Genomic DNA, 21,201 nt, shown 5'->3' with positions numbered 1-21,201 from the left:
ATTTGACAAGCGCTTTCGTGTTATTATTACACCTCTTCACCGTGAAGAGGTGTAATAATAACACGAAAGCGCTTGTCAAATCTTCGTTTCCTTTTTCCTCCCGGCCTGCTGTCATCTTGAGACATCGCACGTTCCGGCGATTTGTCATTAATATATATATATATATATATATATGTGTGTGTGTGTGTGTGTGTATACATACATGAATAAACTTTGTTAATTACTCAAATAAATTTTTATCATAAGTAAAGTACTTAATAATCGACATATATATAATTTTACAGATCATGCAATACGATCAGATAGAATTATAATAGGAGTGGTAAGGTGGCGTCAGTAGAGTAACTTCCGTAAAGTAAATCGGCGATCCAGTTAGAATAGTTCAACTTCGTAGTCGACTCAGACTGTGACAGTGAATTAGTGATTCATTCTTTTGTTGACATTTGTTTTGATCAAATTTCGTGTTCCTCCTGTCAAAATGAACTTAGAAAAAGTACCTAATCAGAGGAAGTTGACTTTGTGTAGAAAATATTATATGGGTAAGTCAGTCTTTTCAGTGTATATGCCTTTATAGCTCTAGAATTGGCCTATTGTCCAGACAAACACTTGATAGTTAGGACTCACGATAAGGCGTGGGCGAATGATTAGAAATTTAGGATTTGCTGTAGAATGACAGTTAATAATATTTCGTACTTAATCTATCAAGTCAGAAACGTAATCAGGTAAATATTTGCTGTAATAGAGTATGCCTAGTGAAAAATGTCCACGGTCTATTTATTGTGTTTCATTGCAGAATAGTACAAAGTTAACACATTGAAACTAGCTTAGTTAAATAGATCCTTGCAAATATTCCGATTGTATTTATCATGATGGCTACCCCCATATCCCTTGTTTTCAACCCAATCGCTAAGAATACGGCAATTATCCTTCCACGTTATGGAAGTAGCTAAGATCGGTACTATTATAGTTCTGGCTGGGACAACATTTCCTAATCAAAAACTTAACGGAGCCTCTGTATATCAGCGGCCAGTTCCTCCCGCATGGATTAAAAATGGCCATCAACTACCCTAAACTTTCCCCCCTAACCTAACCTACAAGTGTCCTTACCTACTTAGCTAACGGGGGCGGGGGGGGGGGGGTTAACGCTCTTTTACACTCCCGTATTCTAAATTACTTGTAATAATACATTCAGTTGCCCGCTATCATACACCTAAACTTTCCTATAGGAAAGCTCCTGTTTTCTTAGCAAGTTAGGTTAGGTGGTGTTATATGCACACAGGAGTTTCTGTCCATGGTTGTACAAAGGCTCCATATACATCCTGTGTGCTATTTTCACTTTCCCTTTGCCTACACATAAACCAAATAGTCTGCCTATCCTTTACCGATTCTCCTCTGTCCTCAACTGAGATTACCAACCAATTCTTCTTCATCCAAGAGGTTAACTAATGCACAGTAATTGTTCAGTGGCTACTTTCCTCTTGGTAAGGGTAGAAAAGACTCTTTAGCTATGGTAAACAGCTCTTCTAGGAGAAGGACACTCCAAAATCAAACCATTGTTCTCTAATCTTAGATGGTGTCATAGCCTCTTTACCATGGTCTTTCACTGTCTTGGGTTAGAGTTCTCTTGCTTCAGGGTACACTTGGGCACGTTATCCTATCTAATTTTGGTAAATATATATTTTAATTTCTAGCCAAATACATGAATCATATATTTTTCCAACTTGCTATTTTGTGTTCTGTGCATTTCTGACCATAATTATTGGGGCAAACCACCCGTTCATGAGTTTTTGGACCCCCTTGTATAAAAACAATTATGGGGGACTTCAATTGGAAACTGGGGTTTTTGGGGTGGGGAAATGCCAAAAAACTAGTGATTTGCAGCAATAATAATGGTCAGAAATACAAAATAAACATTAGATAATGAGTTGGAAATATATATGGTTCATGTGAGTGGCTGAAAATTATAGTGTCATGATCATTTAGGTGTCACTTCCCGTCCTTCTAATGGTTTTTGCTCCGCCGTCCACTCGCTTCCTGCGCTAAAAGAAAAACTGCAAGCTCTGTATGTACTGGCAAGCGATAATGTTGAACTGCACTCGCAATCCCCCTGGCTCATTATTTCAGGGTTATTTTTTAATTTCACGTGAGTAACAATAGCTATACACTGAACGGGGAGCATTTCCATCCCAATTAATTGCTGACACAGATGAAATTACACTAAATTTTGGAATAAACTGTACTTTGAAGTTCCCTCTTGGAGATAGATGTCTTTATGTGATGGTGGTTTAACTTAAACTGAAGGGAAGGGTGGAAAAAAAGAATGGCTATTGTAGAACAACATCTAGGAACTTTTGCATAAACATTTGGAAGCGCCTAATCGGTTTAAAAAAGCCAAGTAAGGATTACGTCATACAAAAAACAGAAAAGCTGGCCAAAGCGGATGCAAGCAATGCCTGCACAGTTACCGTAGTAACTTGACATCAGTCTCCCAGATGTAAACAATGTACTTAGAGTATAGATTGACTTCACATTTTAATCGACCGATACGTAAGGTATAATGCCCCAGCCCCCATTAAATATATAGAGAAAAATACCAAACTAGCCAGCACTCGTCCATTTCTTACAGCGAATTTCAGTTTCGCTAGTACTGTAATTATAAATATCATACATGAACCCCAATTATCTCTTCCTCTTGTTTTGTTAAATATTTATTTTAATGTTACTGTTCTTGAAACATTTAATTTTTCAATATTAAACTTACCCGATAATCATGTAGCTGTCAACTCCGTTGCCCGACAGAATTCTACGGGAGGGATACGCCAGCTATCACAATACTAGAAGGGGGTGTACTCACCAGCGCCACCTGTGGCCAGGTACTACAGTACTTCTTGTTGACACCTCCTCAATTTTTCCTCTGTCGTGCTTCCGGCAAGACGTTCTGGGATACGCTTATGATCTTGGAGTATTTTCACGGCTTTTGGTGACGTATTTCTCTCAGATTTCGGCTGTCGCTTTACTGGAAAACTTCTATATTAGCTTAGATAGCTATTATTTAGTCCTGATTAATGGTTAACGATCTTTTTGCTTGATTTGGAATCCCCACTTGGCTAACTCTCTTGATTCAAGATGTCTGACATTTCACAAGCCCCACCCCATAGACGATGTAGGTCTTGTAATAGGCGTATTCCGAAGGCCTCGGTAGATCCTCACACCGCTTGTTCTGACTGTAGGGAAAGACCCTGTCAGTTGGAAGATCGATGTGAGGAATGCGCCGGACTTTCGGAACTTGATTTTGTCCGATTTCTTAAGTATTCAACCAAGTTAGAGAGAGAGAGAGTTAGGAGGAGTTCTTCTCGCTCTTCACTTTTTTCCTCACCTCATGATCCCCTACCTTTTCCTCCCCCTGTAGTGGCTACCCCCGAACCTACTATTTGCCCTCAACCTGATATGTCTGTTGTTTTGCGTGCCATTCAGGCTTTAGGTGACAAAGTGGAGTCGGTGGTTAGTGATCATAAGTCTCTTATGGCCGAAGTCAAGGAACTTAAGGTCAAGAGTGCAGTGGGTGGTAATAGTGCCAGTGCTGTGACGAGTGCTAGTGTCAGTGCAGTGCCAAGTGCTAGTGTCAGTGTCAGTGTGGTGCGTGAGGGTACTTCTGTGCGTGCCAGTCGTCCTCCCAGTCCGGGACCTCTTGCAAGCTCCCAAGCCCAGGGGAGAAGCAATGTCGAAGGGCAAAAGGGTTCGGCAGGCCTTGATCGGCGCACAGAAGTATCCTCGGTGGTTGCGGGCGTGTCTTCCAGAGACCGTCACTCCCACCTGCAGACGATTGAGCCCGTCTTTTACTCGTCTGCTGAAGAATTGTCAGGGAGGAAACGTTGGACTCAGGTCTCAAGACCACTCAAACGCAGAGTCCAGACCTCAAGAGCTCTACAACCTGGCTGCAGTCATTGGATCAGCTCTGACTCGCCGCAGTCATCAGTTGAATGCACACCTCCTAAGAGGAGTAAGGTGCTGCCGCAACAGATCTCTTCTGTTAAGGCTTTACCTCAGCAGACCTTAGTGTCTGCCGACCCCAAGTTGACTCTACTGCAGTCCATGCAGTCACAACTTGCGGTCTTGATGCGTGAGTGTCAGGCTGAGAAAGTTACACCTCCTCCTGCGATCGCTCCGCCTAACCGCAGTCCTGCCTGCCAGGCGTACGATGTTGAGGCTCCTCAGGATACCTTACCACGTTCTGAGTTGACAGTTTCCAGTGGTGTGCAGCTACCTCCGCCTTCCTTAAGGCAACCTCAGCAATGGGAACAGGAAGCTTATACCCTTCTTCCTCCGCTTCCACTTGCAGTTCCACCAGTGAGGCAACACTCTCTTGAGGTACAACAACCTCTCCCATCCATGAGTCAGGCTCCTCAGCTCTCGCTGCAGCGACCTCAACCCTCTTCAAGGCGAGAACCTCAACACCTTAGCCTTGCGCCTCAGGAACCTCAACTCGCGAGACAATTACTGCGTTCTGCGCAGCCACTACCTCATCGCTCTCAGCTCACACCTCAGGAACCTCAACTCGTTCCTCAGGAACCTGCTACTGCGCATCCACCAACCTTACAGCAAGCGCAACTCTTGAGTCAAGACACTCATGCCAGGAGTCAGCCTCCTCCACCCATGCGCATACCTTCTGCTACTTCTTTTGATCAGTCTTTGCAGCCTGAGCCTCAGGTGTTCCCTCAACAGAGACTTGAGGAGGAAACCACAAGTGTTTTTGCTCCAGCTCGTGCAGATTCTGCTGTTCAGCATACCTTACCTCTCACTTCGCTACACTCTGGTGATGAGGTTTCTGATGATGAGGCTGCACACCTGGATCCCTCATCAGATGTGGATGAATCCAAGTCTTCTCCGCCTCCTATTGACTTTCGTAAGGTCTTGGCTCTTTTCAGAGAGGTATACCCAGACCATTTTATCTCTGCTACCCCCCGCTCTCCGCCATCTGAGTTTTCGCTGGGCATGCAGCCAGCCAAGTCTACGTATACTAAGCTTGTCTTAGCAAGGTCTTCTAAGAGAGCGTTACGGATTTTAGGGGAGTGGTTGCAGTCTAAGCAACAACTAGGAAAGACTTCCTTTATGTTTCCTCCGACTAAGCTCACTTCTAAAGCGGGCGTTTGGTATGCCACAGGAGAGGAACCAGGCTTGGGAGTACCTGCCTCTGCCCAGGCTGACTTCTCAAGTTTGGTAGACTCTCCTCGTAGAACAGCAATGAGGCGCTCTAAGGTTTGCTGGACCTTCTCAGATCTTGATCACTTCCTGAAGGGTGTATTTAGAGCCTTTGAGATGTTCAATTTCCTAGACTGGTGCCTGGGGGCCCTTAGCAAGAAGACCTCCCCTGCGGACAAGGACTCAGCCATGCTCTTAATGTCCTGCATGGATAAGGCTATTAGGGATGGATCGGGCGAGCTTGCATCAATGTTTGTGTCAGGGGTGCTTAAGAAAAGGGAGCAGCTTTGTACCTTCCTTTCCTCCAGCATCACACCTTGTCAAAGGTCTCAACTCCTTTTCGCTCCGCTCTCGAAGTTCCTATTTCCCGAAGAGCTTGTTAAGGACTTGTCTGCGGCCCTGATACAAAAGGACACCCATGATCTTGTGGCCTCATCAGCTCGTAAGACTAAGGTTGCTACCTCAGTCCCCAGGACTTATCGCACCCCAGTGGCTGATACTCCTGCTACGAGGTTTATTCCGCCCTTTCGTGGTAGAGCCCCCAGCCGAGGAAGCTCCCGTCCAGACTCTTCCAGGAGCAAGTCTAGGAAAGGTTCCAAGGCTTCTAAAGGAAAAAACTGACTCTCCTCATCTCCAGACAGCAGTAGGAGCCAGACTCAAGATCTTCTGGCAAGCCTGGGAAAAGAGAGGTGCAGACGCCCAGTCTGTCAGTTGGCTGAGGGAGGGTTACAGGATACCATTCTGCCGCAAACCCCCTCTGACCACATCTCCCATCAACCTCTCTCCCAACTACAAAGAAAAGGACAAGAGGCTAGCGTTGCACCAGGAGGTGTCGCTCCTTTTACAGAAGAAGGCAGTGGTTATAGTCCGGGACCATCAATCCCCGGGCTTCTACAACCATCTCTTTCTGGTGGCCAAGAAGACAGGAGGTTGGAGACCGGTGCTGGACGTCAGCGCGCTCAATGCTTATGTCACCAAGCAGACGTTCACGATGGAGACGACGAAGTCGGTCCTAGCAGCGGTCAGGCAGGAGGACTGGATGGTCTCGTTGGACCTGAAAGATGCTTACTTTCACGTTCCTATTCATCCGGACTCCCAACCTTTCCTGAGATTCGTTTTTGGAAAGGTTGTCTACCAATTCCAAGCCCTGTGTTTTGGCCTAAGCACAGCTCCTATGGTGTTTACGCATCTGATGAGGAATATAGCAAAATTCCTCCACTTATCGGACATCAGAGCCTCCCTTTATTTAGACGACTGGCTGTTGAGAGCCTCCACGAGTCGTCGCTGTCTGGAGAGTCTCAACTGGACTTTGGACTTAATCAAAGAACTGGGTCTGTTAGTCAACCTGGAAAAGTCTCAGCTCATTCCCTCCCAATCCATTGTGTACCTGGGAATGGAGATTCGGAGTCAGGTTTTTCGGGCTTTTCCATCGGCCCCAAGGATAAGCCAAGCCCTAGATTGCATCATGAGCATGCTGAAGAGGAGCAGTTGCTCGGTGAGACAGTGGATGAGTCTCACAGGGACCCTTTCATCGCTGGCCCTGTTCGTCGAGCTAGGGAGACTCCACCTCCGCCCTCTTCAATTCCATCTTGCAGCTCATTGGGACAAGGGTTTGACTCTCGAAGCAGTCTCTATCCCAGTCACCAAAGAGATGAAGACCACTCTCTTGTGGTGGAAGACCAAGCTCCTTCTCAGGGAGGGCCTATCGTTGGCGATTCAGACCCCCAATCTTCATCTCTTCTCGGATGCATCGGACTCGGGCTGGGGCGCGACCTTGAACGGACAGGAGTGCTCGGGAACGTGGAACGAGGAACAGGAAACGCTCCACATCAACTGCAAGGAGCTACTAGCAGTTCATTTAGCCCTATTGAACTTCAAGTCCCTCCTGCTAGGCAAGGTGGTGGAGGTGAACTCCGACAACACCACAGCCTTGGCGTACATCTCCAAGCAAGGAGGGACCCATTCGAGGAGCCTATACGAGATCGCAAGGGACCTCCTCATTTGGTCAAGAAGTCTAAACCTCACCCTAGTTACGAGGTTCATTCAGGGCAACATGAACGTCTCAGCAGATCGCCTAAGCAGAAGGGATCAGGTCATTCCCACGGAATGGACCCTCCACAAGAGCGTGTGCAACAGACTTTGGACCTTGTGGGGTCAGCCGACCATAGATCTGTTTGCCACCTCCATGACCAAGAGACTTCCTTTGTACTGTTCCCCAGTTCCAGACCCAGCAGCAGTTCATGTGGATGCTTTTCTGCTGAACTGGTCCCATCTCGACCTTTACGCATTTCCACCGTTCAAGATAATAAACAAAGTCCTTCAGAAGTTCATCTCGCACGAAGGGACACGGCTGACGCTGGTTGCTCCCCTTTGGCCTGCAAGAGAATGGTTCACAGAGGTACTTCAATGGCTGGTCGACGTCCCCAGGACTCTCCCTCTAAGAGTGGACCTTCTACGTCAACCTCACGTAGACAGGTTGCACCCAAACCTCCACGCTCTTCGGCTGACTGCCTTCAGACTGTCGAAAGATTCGCTAGAGCTAGAGGCTTTTCGAAGGAGGCAGCCAGTGCGATTGCCAGAGCAAGGAGGGTTTCCACTCGTAGAGTCTACCAATCCAAGTGGGAAGTCTTCCGGAACTGGTGTAGAGCCAATGCAGTATCCTCTACCAATACCTCTGTGACCCAAATAGCTGACTTCCTATTACATCTTAGGAATGAGAGATCCCTTTCAGCCCCTACGATTAAAGGGTACAGGAGTATGTTGGCTTCAGTTCTCCGCCACAGAGGTTTGGACCTTTCTTCCAACAAGGACCTTCAAGACATCCTTAAGTCTTTTGAGACTTCTAAAGAGCGTCGTCTACCCACTCCAGGCTGGAACCTAGACGTAGTCTTAAGGTTCCTTATGTCACCTAGGTTCGAACCTCTCCAGTCAGCTTCCTTCAAGGACCTTACCCTCAAGACTCTTTTTCTCGTCTGCCTTGCAACAGCTAAAAGAGTCAGTGAGGTTCATGCCTTCAGCAAGAACATTGGGTTCACATCCGAATCTGCAACATGTTCTTTACAGCTCGGATTCTTAGCTAAGAATGAACTTCCTTCACGTCCTTGGCCTAGATCGTTTGAAATACCTAGCCTCTCCAACATGGTAGGTAACGAGCTAGAAAGAGTTCTTTGCCCTGTCAGAGCTCTGAAATATTATCTTAATAGGTCAAAACCTATTCGAGGACAGTCAGAAGCCTTATGGTGTGCCATCAAGAAACCTTCGAGGCCCATGTCCAAAAACGGGGTTTCGTATTATATAAGGCTTCTGATTAGAGAAGCCCATTCTCACTTAAAGGAGGAAGACCTTGCTTTGCTGAAGGTAAGGACCCACGAAGTGAGAGCCGTAGCTACTTCGATGGCCTTTAATAAAAACCGTTCTCTGCAGAGCATAATGGATGCAACCTATTGGAGGAGCAAGTCAGTGTTTGCATCATTTTATCTTAAAGATGTCCAGTCTCTTTACGAGAACTGCTACACCCTTGGACCATTCGTAGCAGCGAGTGCAGTAGTAGGTGAGGGCTCAGCCACTACATTCCCTTAATCCCATAACCTTTTTTAACCTTTCTCTTGAATGCTTTTATTGTTGTTTTTATGGTTGTTACGGTAGGCTAAGAAGCCTTCCGCATCCTTTTGATTTGGCGGGTGGTCAATTCATTCTTGAGAAGCGCCTGGGTTAGAGGTTGTGTAGAGGTCCTTTAGTAGGGGTTGCAGCCCTATATACTTTAGCACCTTTGAGTTGATTCAGCCTCCTAAGAGGAACGCTGCGCTCAGTAAGGAAGACGAACTTAAAAAAGAGGCAGAGTAACGGTTCAAGTCGACTTCCTTACCAGGTACTTATTATTTCATTGTTATTTGAGATAACTGTTATATGAAATACGGGATACTTAGCTATCCTTTAATCTTGTACACTGGTTTTCACCCACCCCCCTGGGTGTGAATCAGCTACATGATTATCGGGTAAGTTTAATATTGAAAAATGTTATTTTTATTAGTAAAATAAATTTTTGAATATACTTACCCGATAATCATGATTTAATTGACCCTCCCTTCCTCCCCATAGAGAACCAGTGGACCGAGGAAAAATTGAGGAGGTGTCAACAAGAAGTACTGTAGTACCTGGCCACAGGTGGCGCTGGTGAGTACACCCCCTTCTAGTATTGTGATAGCTGGCGTATCCCTCCCGTAGAATTCTGTCGGGCAACGGAGTTGACAGCTACATGATTATCGGGTAAGTATATTCAAAAATTTATTTTACTAATAAAAATAACATTTTTCAATATTAAACTTAGCCGGTGATCATATAAGCTGTCAACTCTGCTGCCCGACAGAAAAACCTAAGGACAAAATACGCCAGCGATCGCTATACAGGTGGGGGTGTACATCAACAGCGCCATCTGTCGAGCAGGTACTCAAGTACTCCATGTAAACACAGAACCAAATTTTCTCTCTGTCGTGCCACCGGCAAGACCTACTAAATACGCTGTTGCTTACTGGATTGATTTTCACAGATTTTCGTGAAGTACTCATTTCTAGTTATTAGCTTTCGCTTTGCAGAGGTTATCTTCAATACTTCCTTGCATTCTTTGATTGAATTTTGGATTATTTGTTGACGACTTGGATAGATTTTGAATTCCCCTTTGACTAATTCAAGATGGCTGACCCTTCTCAAGTCCCTAAATACAGAAAGTGTAGTGCTAGGGACTGCTCAAGGCGTCTTCCGAAGGCCTCTATCGATCCGCACACCATTTGTTCCAATTGTCGGGGTAAAACCTGTCAATTGGAAGATCGATGTGAGGAATGCGTTGGGCTTTCGGAATTCGATTTTCTCGAATTCCTGAAATATTCACGTAGGCTAGAGAGAGATAGAGTCAGGAGAAGTTCATCTCGCTCCGTTGATTTTTCCTCTCCCCATGCCCCACAACCTATTCCTTCCCCTGTAGTGGTTGCTCCTGATCCCCTTTCTAGCACTCAACAACCTTCGATGGCGGATATGATGCGTGCCATCCAGGCTCTGGGTGAGAGAGTCGAGTCATTGGCGAGTGACCGTAATCAACTCATGGCAGACGTCAAGGAGTTGAAGGGTAAGAGTGCAGTGGGTAGTGACAAAGTGAGTGGAAGTGTTGTGGAAAGTGTTAGTGTTGCGCTTGAGGGTGCGTCTGTTCGTGCCTGTCGTCCTCCCAGTCCGGGACCTCTTGCAAGCTCCCAAGCCCAGGGGAGAAGCAATGTCGTACGACCAAAGGGTTCGACAGGCTTTAATCAGCGGACAGACGTTCCCTCCGTGGTTTCGGACGTATCTTACCAAGATCGCCCCACCCACAAGAAGACGAGAGAGCCCATTTATTCCTCGTCTGCGGAAGATGTTTCTCGGAAGAAACAATGGACCAAGGTCTCACGACCTCTCAAACGCAAGGTCCCTTCCGCGCAAGTCCAACGGCCCAGTTGTAGCCACTGGGTCAGTTCGGACTCGCTGCAGTCTTCCGATGACTGCACACCTCCTAAGAGAGGCAAAGCGGTACCACAACAGGCAGTAACACCGTCTGTTGCCGCACCTGCTACTGTAGACCCTAAGTGGGCTTTGCTGCAGACCATGCAGACACAGTTGTCATCTTTAATGCAGGACTTTCGTGCGGAGAAGGTTGACGCTGCACCCGTTAGCCTACAACCAACCATGGTTGTGCGTCCAGTTGACGCTGAGGCTACCTTCTCCCACACTCCAGCTGTGAGAGTCCTGCCACCCATGCGCACTATACCCTGCCAGCCGCATGTTGACGTTCGCCGACGCACGGAACCCTCCGTTGACGTTCGCGAGTTACAACAACAACAACCTAAATTGTTTTGTTTTGACGCGGTGCGTCAACCTCCGCAACCCACTGTGGTTACCCCTACTTGCCCACAGCAGACTAGACAGTCGGGAGTAGACGCTTTGCGCCCCCGCACAGCTATGGTTGTTGCCAGCTCACAGACTGACCAACAGTTCCATGACGTTGCGTCCAGTGCAGTCACGTATGCACCCGTGCTGCCGGACTCAGCTGACCAGCCAATGCCTACTCCTTTGCCGCTTCCTCCTCAGCATTCAGACGATGGACTCTCTGATGGTGACGACGCTGCACACCTTGACGACCCGCACACGGACATCGACGAACCCAAGACCACGCCTCCCTCCTTGGACTTTAGGAAAGTACTTGCACTGTTCAAGGATATGTATCCCGATCAGTTTGTTTCTGCGGCCCCACGCTCACCTCCATCTGAGTTCGCTTTAGGCACGCAGTCATCCGCGCCTGCTTTTACGAAGCTCGTCCTCGCCCACTCGTCCAAGAGAGCTTTAAGGGTGTTGGGAGATTGGATGCAGTCCAAAAAGCACCTGGGGAAGACAGCTTTCTTGTTTCCCCCTGCGAAACTCGCTTCCAGATCGAGCGTCTGGTATGCCACGGGAGAAGTTCTCGGCTTGGGAGTTCCTGCCTCTGCCCAGGGCGACTTCTCAAGTCTAGTAGACTCTCCCCGCAGGCTGGCCATGAGACGCTCCAAGATTTGTTGGACTCCTTCAGATTTATATCATCTGATGAAAGGAGTGTTCAGAGCGTTCGAAGTGTTTAACTTTTTGGATTGGTGTTTGGGAGCGTTGAGCAGGAAGACCTCCCCTTCTGACAAGGAAACTTCCATGCTCATTATGTCCTGCATGGACAAGGCCATTCGGGACGGTTCCAGTGAGCTTGCGGCTTCGTTCGTTTCCGGGGTCCTCAAGAAACGAGAAAACCTTTGTTCCTTCTTGTCAGCTGGAGTAACACAATGTCAGAGGTCGGAGCTTATGTTTGCTCCTCTCTCGAAGTGCCTTTTCCCAGAGGAGTTGATCAAGGAGATTGCTGCCTCCTTGATTCAAAAAGACACGCATGACCTAGTTGCGTCATCTGCACGCAAAGCCACCCCTTTGCCTTCCGTGTCTAGACCCAGGATGGATACTCCAGCGTCAAGATTCATTCCGCAGAGCCTCCAGCAGAGGAGGTGCTCGTGCCGAAGGGAAACGTGGGAGCAAGAAGAAAGGTACCAAGTCCTTTAGAGGCAGAGTCTGACTGCCACCTTCTTCAGACAGCAGTGGGAGCCAGACTCAAGAACTACTGGCAGTCCTGGGAGAACAGGGGCGCAGATGCACAATCTGTGAAGTTGCTCAGAGAAGGGTACAAGATCCCATTCTTGCGCAAGCCCCCTCTAGCAACGACTCCCATCGACCTCTCTCCCAGGTACAGAGAGGAGGACAAGAGACTAGCTTTGAAGCAAGAGGTGTCTCTCTTACTAGAAAAGGGAGCGGTAGTCAAAGTCCGGGACCATCAATCCCCGGGCTTCTACAACCGTCTCTTCTTAGTGGTAAAGAAGACAGGCGGGTGGAGACCGGTGCTAGACGTCAGTGCTCTGAATGTCTTTGTCACCAAGCAGACGTTCGCCATGGAGACGACAAAGTCTGTTCTAGCAGCGGTCAGGCAGGAAGACTGGATGGTCTCTTTAGACCTCAAGGACGCTTACTTTCACGTCCCCATCCACCCAGATTCCCAACCTTTTCTAAGGTTCGTTTACGGGAAGGTTGTCTACCAATTTCAAGCCCTGTGCTTTGGCCTAAGCACGGCGCCTCTTGTCTTTACGAAACATGAGGAATATTGCCAAATTCCTGCATTTAGCAGACATCAGAGCCTCCCTCTATTTGGACGACTGGCTTTTAAGAGCTTCGTCCAGTCGTCGCTGTCTGGAGAATCTAAAGTGGACTCTAGATCTGACCAAGGAATTGGGTCTCCTGGTCAATATGGAAAAGTCCCAACTGGTCCCATCCCAAACTATAGTGTACCTAGGGATGGAGATTCACAGTCAAGCTTTTCGGGCTTTTCCGTCGGCCCCCAGAATAAGTCAAGCCCAAGGATGCATCCAGAACATGCTAATGAAGGACCGATGTTCAGTCAGACAGTGGATGAGTCTGATAGGGACGCTTTCATCACTGGACCAGTTCATTGCGTTAGGGAGACTGCACCTCCGTCCCCTTCAATTTCACCTGGCTGTTCACTGGAGAAAGGACAAGACGCTAGAAGCGGTCTCGATCCCTATTTCCGAGAAGATGAAGTCATCACTGACCTGGTGGAAGGACAACATCAACCTCAGAGAGGGTCTGCCCCTGACTGTTCAGACCCCCAACCACGTTCTCTTCTCGGACGCATCGGACTTGGGCTGGGGTGCGACATTAGACGGTCGGGAATGCTCGGGCACCTGGAACTCGAAGCAAAGAGCGTTACATATCAACTGCAAGGAGCTACTGGCAGTTCATCTGGCCTTGAAAAGCTTCAAGTCCCTCCTTCTAGGCAAGGTGGTGGAGGTGAACTCCGACAACACCACAGCCTTGGCGTACATCTCCAAGCAAGGAGGGACCCATTCTATGAAGTTGTACGAGATCGCAAGGGACCTCCTCACCTGGTCAAGAGATCTAAACCTGTCTCTAGTAACGAGGTTCATTCAAGGCAACATGAATGTCATGGCGGACCGCCTCAGTCGGAAGGGTCAAATCATCCCAACAGAATGGACCCTTCACAAGAATGTATGCAAGAGACTTTGGGCCACATGGGGCCAACCTACCATAGATCTCTTTGCAACCTCAATGACCAAGAGGCTCCCAAATTATTGCTCGCCAATTCCGGACCCAGCAGCAGTTCATATAGATGCTTTTCTACTGGATTGGTCCCATCTAGACCTTTATGCATTCCCCCCGTTCAAGATAGTTAACAAGGTACTGCAGAAGTTCGCCTCTCACGAAGGGACAAGGTTGACGTTGGTTGCTCCCCTCTGGCCCGCGAGAGAATGGTTCACCGAGGTACTGCAATGGCTGGTGGACGTTCCCAGAACTCTTCCGCTAAGAGTGGACCTTCTACGTCAGCCACACGTAAAGAAGGTACACCCAAGCCTCCACGCTCTTCGTCTGACTGCCTTCAGACTATCGAAAGACTCTCGAGAGCTAGAGGCTTTTCGAAGGAGGCAGCCGGGGCGATTGCTAGAGCAAGGAGGACATCCACTCTTAGAGTCTACCAGTCGAAGTGGGAAGTCTTCCGAAGCTGGTGCAAGTCGGTATCAGTATCCTCAACCAGTACCTCTGTAACTCAAATAGCTGACTTCCTTTTATACCTGAGGAAGGAAAGATCTCTTTCAGCTCCCACGATCAAGGGTTACAGAAGCATGTTGGCAGCAGTCTTCCGTCACAGAGGCTTAGATCTTTCCAACAACAAAGATCTACAGGACCTCCTTAAGTCTTTTGAGACCTCGAAGGAGCGTCGTTTGGCCACACCAGGTTGGAATTTAGACGTGGTACTAGGATTCCTTATGTCAGAAAGGTTCGAGCCACTACAATCAGCCTCCTTTAAAGATCTCACTTTAAAGACTCTTTTCCTCGTCTGCTTAGCTACAGCTAAAAGAGTCAGTGAGATACACGCCTTCAGCAGGAACATCGGATTTTCATCTGAAACGGCTACATGTTCTTTGCAGCTTGGTTTTCTAGCCAAAAACGAACTACCTTCTCGTCCTTGGCCGAAATCGTTTGATATTCCAAGCCTTTCTAATTTGGTTGGAAATGAACTAGAAAGAGTCTTGTGCCCTGTTAGAGCTCTTAAGTTCTACTTGAAACGAACTAAACCTTTACGAGGACAGTCAGAAGCTTTATGGTGTGCTATTAAGAAACCTTCTTTACCTATGTCGAAGAATGCAGTTTCCTATTATATTAGACTGTTGATACGAGAAGCTCATTCCCATCTGAATGAGGAAGACCATGCTTTGCTGAAGGTAAGGACACATGAAGTTAGAGCTGTCGCAACTTCAGTGGCCTTCAAACAAAACAGATCTCTGCAGAGTATAATGGACGCAACCTATTGGAGAAGCAAGTCAGTGTTCGCGTCTTTTTATCTTAAAGATGTCCAGTCTCTTTATGAGAACTGCTACACCCTGGGACCATTCGTAGCAGCGAGTGCAGTAGTGGGTGAGGGCTCAACCACTACATTCCCCTAATTCCATAACCTTTTTTAATCTTTCTCTTGAAATGTTTTTTATTGTTGTTTTTGGGTTGTCCGGAAGGCTAAGAAGCCTTTCGCATCCTACTTGATTTGGCGGGTGGTCAAAGTCATTTCTTGAGAAGCGCCTAGATTAGAGGTTTTGATGAGGTCCTTTAGTATGGGTTGCAACCCTTGATACTTCAGCTCCTAGGAGTCGCTCAGCATCCTATGAGGATCGCGAGGCTCAGTAAGGAAGATGTACTTAAAAAGGCAGAGTAATTGTTCAAGTCGACTTCCTTACCAGGTACTTATTTATTTTATGTTTGTTATTTTGAATAACTGCTAAAATGAAGTACAAAATACTTAGCTCTTAATAATGTAAACATGTAATGCTGGTCTCTACCCACCCCCCTGGGTGTGAATCAGCTTATATGATCACAGGCTAAGTTTAATATTGAAAAATGTTATTTTTATTAATAAAATAAATTTTTGAATATACTTACCCGGTGATCATATATTAAAGGACCCTCCCTTCCTCCCCAATAGAGACCCAGTGGACCGAGGAGAAAATTGGTTCTGTGTTTACATGGAGTACTTGAGTACCTGCTCGACAGATGGCGCTGTTGATGTACACCCCCACCTGTATAGCGATCGCTGGCGTATTTTGTCCTTAGGTTTTTCTGTCGGGCAGCAGAGCTGACAGCTTATATGATCACCGGGTAAGTATATTCAGAAATTTATTTTATTAATAAAAATAAAATTTTTCCTTGGTTCCTTTCCTCAGTGGGCTATTTTCCCTGTTGGGGCTCCTGGGCTTATAGCATCCTGCTTTTCCAAATAGGGTTGTAGCTAACCAAGTAATAATAATAATAATACTGTCCAAAACCTCTATAAACAAAGTTACCGATTTTAATGAAAAAAAAAATGATAATCCTGTTATGCTTCTATCCTCATCATAGCACCTACCAGGGAAGTCTCCTCCCTCCAGACAGTTTGGTAAAGTTATAGAATACAGTGAACCCTCGTTTATCACGGTAGATAGGTTCCAGACGCGGCCGCGATAGGTGAAAATCCGCGAAGTAGTGACACCATATTTACCTATTTATTCAACATGTATATTCAGACTTTTAAAACCTTCCCTTGTACGTAGTACTGTTAACAAACTACCCTTTAATGTTCAGAACACTTAATGCATGTACTACAGTACCCTTAACTAAAACAGGCACAAATATTAAAGGCGATTTTATATCATGCGTTTCCTAAACACGCTAAAAAGCACGATAAAAAATGGCAACCAATGTTTTGTTTACATTTATCTCTGATCATAATGAAGATTCAAACTGGAGGTAGAGCTTTGCTTATTACCCAGACATATTTCCCATACTTTTCCCTTAGAACTACATCACATCTTCCTACTTTAGATATATATATATATATATATATATATATATATATATATATATATATATATATATATATATATATATATATATATATATATGTGTGTGTGTGTGTGTGTGTGTGTGTGTATATATATATATATATATATATATATATATATATATATATATATATATATATATATATATATATATATATATATATATATATATATATATATATGTATACACATATACATACCTACATATATACATACATACATACATATATACATAAATACATGCATACATATATATATATATATATATATATATATATTACTGTATATATATGGGTTATGGAAAAAATCCGCGATGGTTGAACCGCGAAGTAGCGAGGGTTCACTGTAGTATAAGAAACAGAATAACATTACTATTTAGTGTACTTGTGGTATTTTGAATGTTTTTTTATAACAGTATCTTGCCGAAATCCATAATATATTCCTACACGAATATAAACCTCTCAACCTTTATTAATGTTAAAGTTCAGCGTTCGTTATGTCTGACCGTTAGAACAATTTTTAGTGGTTGTGGTAGCCTATTGGAATTGTCCCTGCCTAGTGATCTAGTGGACTGTGGATTGATACCAGCTCAAGTTTGACAGTTTCTTGTAGTGTGTGGAACCTCACTATCCTTGTGAGCTAAGGATGAGAAGTTTTGGGAAGCCTATAGGGCTATCTGCTGAGTCATCAGCAGCCATTGCTTGGCCCTCCCTGGTCCTAGTTTTGGTGGACAAGCGTTTAGGGCACTGATCATATGCACCTGTTCTTAAAATATTTTAATTTTCCTTGTTTCCTTTCCTCACTAAGCTGTTTTCCCCTTTGGAGCCCCTGGGCTTTTAGCATTCTGCTTTTCCAACTAGGGTTGTAGCCTAGCAAGTAATAATGGTAATGATAAATGGTCAGTCTAGGGCATAGTCTTGCTGGACAGTGTCTTTGTCACTTCCCTGGCCCCATCCATTCATGATCTAACTTTAAACTCTTATATAGCAGGCGTTGGAGCCCGTCTGTCTCTGGTGTGTTGAAGACGTTACGTCCTCAGTTCTTCTTGGGTTTTCATTGGGTAACGACCGCCTTTGTTGTGTTCCAAATTCATGAGCGTGGTGAAAAGAGATCATGGCAGATAAAAATGGGCTAAAGATGCAGCTCTATCTTGGAATAGAAGGAAAGACTTGCAATAATTTCATTAGTAAACATCATGTTGGCCTTCACATGGTAATAAATGCAGGAAGCATGACTGCCCTCAAGATTCCCCATTCCCCGAATGCTGGACATGGCTTACCAAACACTGGGCCAAGTATGGAAAAAGAAAGATAAAAAAGTAGAAAAAAGACAGGAATTTACCTTCCAAAAAATCCAAATCTAAATGAGGCCCCATCTTTAGAAAATTTTTAGAAATTAAAATGATCTGCTTTTTTGGATGACAAGGATTTTCGGATTCTCCTAGCTCTTTTTCTATATCTTCCCTCAGCTCCTCCATCGGTCCCTGGTCCGATTTTTTTCTTCCCCGGTGGTTCCTCCTCATTCCTCTGCTTGAAGAACAGTGGATAGAATGGTACCAGCTTCACTGGGTAGGGCATTAAACCCACCACAAATGTAGCATATGTTTTTTGGGACGGAGGGACAAGAACCAAAGATCATACAGTAATTGTTCTCCAAAGGGGGCCAAAAGAAGTCTTTCTCCTGAAGGTCTTTCGCTGTAACGATTGTCACTATAACGAAGGGTACCACGTGATGCATTGCCAATATAAAGTAGGATGGAGATGGGAGAGCTGCGAGACTGGGGCGAACCACTTGACCGATCACCTATATGCAAAAGAGGAGACAATTATAGGGGAATCCTCGCCCATGTCACGATCACCAAAAGATCATTGGCGATACATGGATGGTCTGCGAGACGAATATTGGTATATCAAATATCGCCATTTTGGAAAAAAAGAAAGAGCAGTGGAAATTGAGAAACTATGGTCGATCATGCCATCACTTTTCTCCCAATTGCTGATCAAGATCCTCATCATCTGCATCGCTAACTGGAAATGAGCTACGGCGCGAAGGAATAAAGATTGTGAGAAGGAATAAGGATGATCGGAACATTTTTTTTTTCTTTTTTTTTTTTTCAAAGGAGAGCAATTTGAAATTACACCGATCTCAGTCCCTGCTCCTTCAACCCAGCCTGAAAGACCTCCAACACCCCCAGTCAGGAACAAAGGACTCCGGAGCGGCCTGCATCTCCCATAAGACATGAAGGGCAGACACCTGTTCAAGTGAATGACTTTGAGATTCTGAATCAAGACCATGATGACCCAGAATCAGTGTCTTTTAAAAGTCCTGAGTTTGGTGTGGAAAATGAACCAGTTACGTTAGCCAGACCATTGAAGGATCCTGTTCAGGGGAAGTGCTCGTCAGCGAACAAACTGTTTGGAAGTCCTGCAAGCAAACTATCTTCACTGCAACTTCCTTGGACAGACACTATCTCTGAACCCATTGAAGTATTTCAAGAACAAATCATGAGTCAAACGTGTTTGCCGTTGGTTAATAGATTCATTAAGAGTATCCCTCCAGCCAAGAACTGTCAAAGGAAATACAATGTACTACCTACGTGAGGAATTTTACCTGTCTCCCTGTCAGTTGAACCAAATTTGGCAAGTCTCGCTTGAATGACTATGGCACCTCTGGGCTCGGAAACAGCAATCTTCCCCGCGCATGAGTTGGCCCAGTTAGAATCTTTGGCGATGGCGGCCTGTGGTCTGGGCTGTTTCACTCTTCGCAACTTAGAAGAACTTGAAGGACGAAGCATACCACAAAAATATGTGGTGTTTGTACTTTTTGGAGATAAGACCATAAACTTCTTAGATCACCCGTGTGCTAATATTTGGGGAAACATCTTGAAAAGAGGGGACACAGTAGCGTTAATTATATCTACTGTAACTCGTTAAGAATTCAATGGCTATATCAACTTGCGTTGAAGTCATACTCCTAATAAAGAACTCAGATTTTTATGCTGTAATTAGAAATACAGTAATACAAATTACAGTCCTTATTAACTTTGATTTCTTGCTGATGACTTAATTTTCTTGTTTCTTTTCAGCTGGTTTTGCACTCTTGCCATTTATGTGGGCTGTCAATGCAATTTGGTTTCTCAGAGAAGCATTTTGGGCGCCACCTTATCCAGAGCAGAAACAGATCCGTAAATGTGAGTGTTTTCAACAATTGTTAATTTACTTGGCTTTGAATTTGTTATATTCAACATGAATTTTTAGTTGTTCATACAAGAATACAAACCCTCATCTATAAATGGTAGTATTATTTCAGCGGAGCTGGAAACTCAGATGTAAAAATTTATAAAAAGCTTTAGGGTACTTAGTGGCGGGCTTTTTGGGAAGCCATGCCTCCCTGCTAGCTTGCTAAGTAGCCACTTTGATTTTAGCAGCCAATTGGCACAGACGTACTCTCAGTGCAAACAAACTTGGGCTTTTACATCTTTTTTACTCGCATATTGTTGTGTGTTGAGCAAATGTAGAAACCATTTGTGGAGAAGCAAATGGAGAAACGTTAGTGGATATGCAGTCCTGCCCTTAGATTCCTGGCCATGTGTGTGGAACTTTATTGAGCAGGAATAAAGTAGATCCTTAGTGTTTGTGCCCTTTTTTCAGAGGTCATAACTACATTCAGTCATCACCCTGCAAGAAGTTTAGGGAGTAGGCATCCTTCCAGTGGCTAGAGTACGGCAAGAAGGTCCAAACAAGATTCTTCTCTTTGGAGTCTTCCTTGAAGGCAAAGAAATCTACAGAACTTCTTTCTCCTTCGGATACTCTGGCTTCTGAGCCTTTTCTCTATCGCTCTTCTGGGGGAAAGTTGAATAAGGATGATGACATTGATTTAACCTTGGGATAAATCCAAAGTAAGGCCACATTACTGTATCTGCTTCCCCCTAGAAAAGTAGATATTCCATCTACCTAAAGGGAACCCAAAACTCCCGTAAACTGGTGATGACATGGCTAAGGACGACATCCTAATGATGATGTGGCCTTCCTTAGCCATTAAAACCAAACTGTTGAAAGAAAAACTTTTGCAAGCCCTTACAATATCATGGGCTTAGTCTTTACATGACATGTTTTTTGTTGCCCTCCCTGTAGAGGGAGTACTTAACATGACCCCCCCTCCATCCAGCCCAGGTCTCCTAAAGGTGCAGTTGGTCAATGATCCTCACCTTCAGTGGTACTGTTGCCTTCTAATTCGACACTTAGTAAGGGAAGGAAACACCCTCAACCTTCCTCGCCTATGAGCCCAATTCCTTCAACCATGTTTTCTTCAGGTAGACCACCTAGTTCTGTTTATCTTTGTCGTTTGAAAAGGAGGGAATGCTTTTAACATCCTTCATCCTTCTCTGGAATATGACAAGGATGTCTTCAATTCCCCAAGATGTAGCCTTAATGTCCTCCGAAGATAAACCTTTGCAAAGGACGATAAGTCTTCAGATATGTATGAGAGACATTGTGCACTAATGCATAGAAGCACT

The 21,201-nt window shown here is 45.2% G+C and overlaps 1 protein-coding gene across 1 annotated transcript in view; it reads left to right on the top strand.

The window, feature by feature from the left end:
• Nucleotides 1-368: 368 nt before the first annotated feature.
• Nucleotides 369-21,201, top strand: part of LOC137657493 (gamma-secretase subunit PEN-2-like) — a 34,114-nt gene continuing 13,281 nt past the window's right edge. Inside the window, exons 1-2 of the mRNA XM_068391834.1 lie at nucleotides 369-539; nucleotides 19,771-19,875. Coding sequence (XP_068247935.1) covers nucleotides 479-539; nucleotides 19,771-19,875 — 166 coding nt within the window. The 5' untranslated portion in view covers nucleotides 369-478. The remainder of the gene's footprint in view (nucleotides 540-19,770; nucleotides 19,876-21,201) is intronic.

Source organism: Palaemon carinicauda, chromosome 1, assembly GCF_036898095.1.
Source record: "Palaemon carinicauda isolate YSFRI2023 chromosome 1, ASM3689809v2, whole genome shotgun sequence".
Classification (NCBI taxonomy): domain Eukaryota; kingdom Metazoa; phylum Arthropoda; class Malacostraca; order Decapoda; family Palaemonidae; genus Palaemon; species Palaemon carinicauda.
The sequence above is the reverse complement of the archived record's forward strand: the minus strand, read 5'-3'. Positions and strand labels throughout refer to the sequence as shown.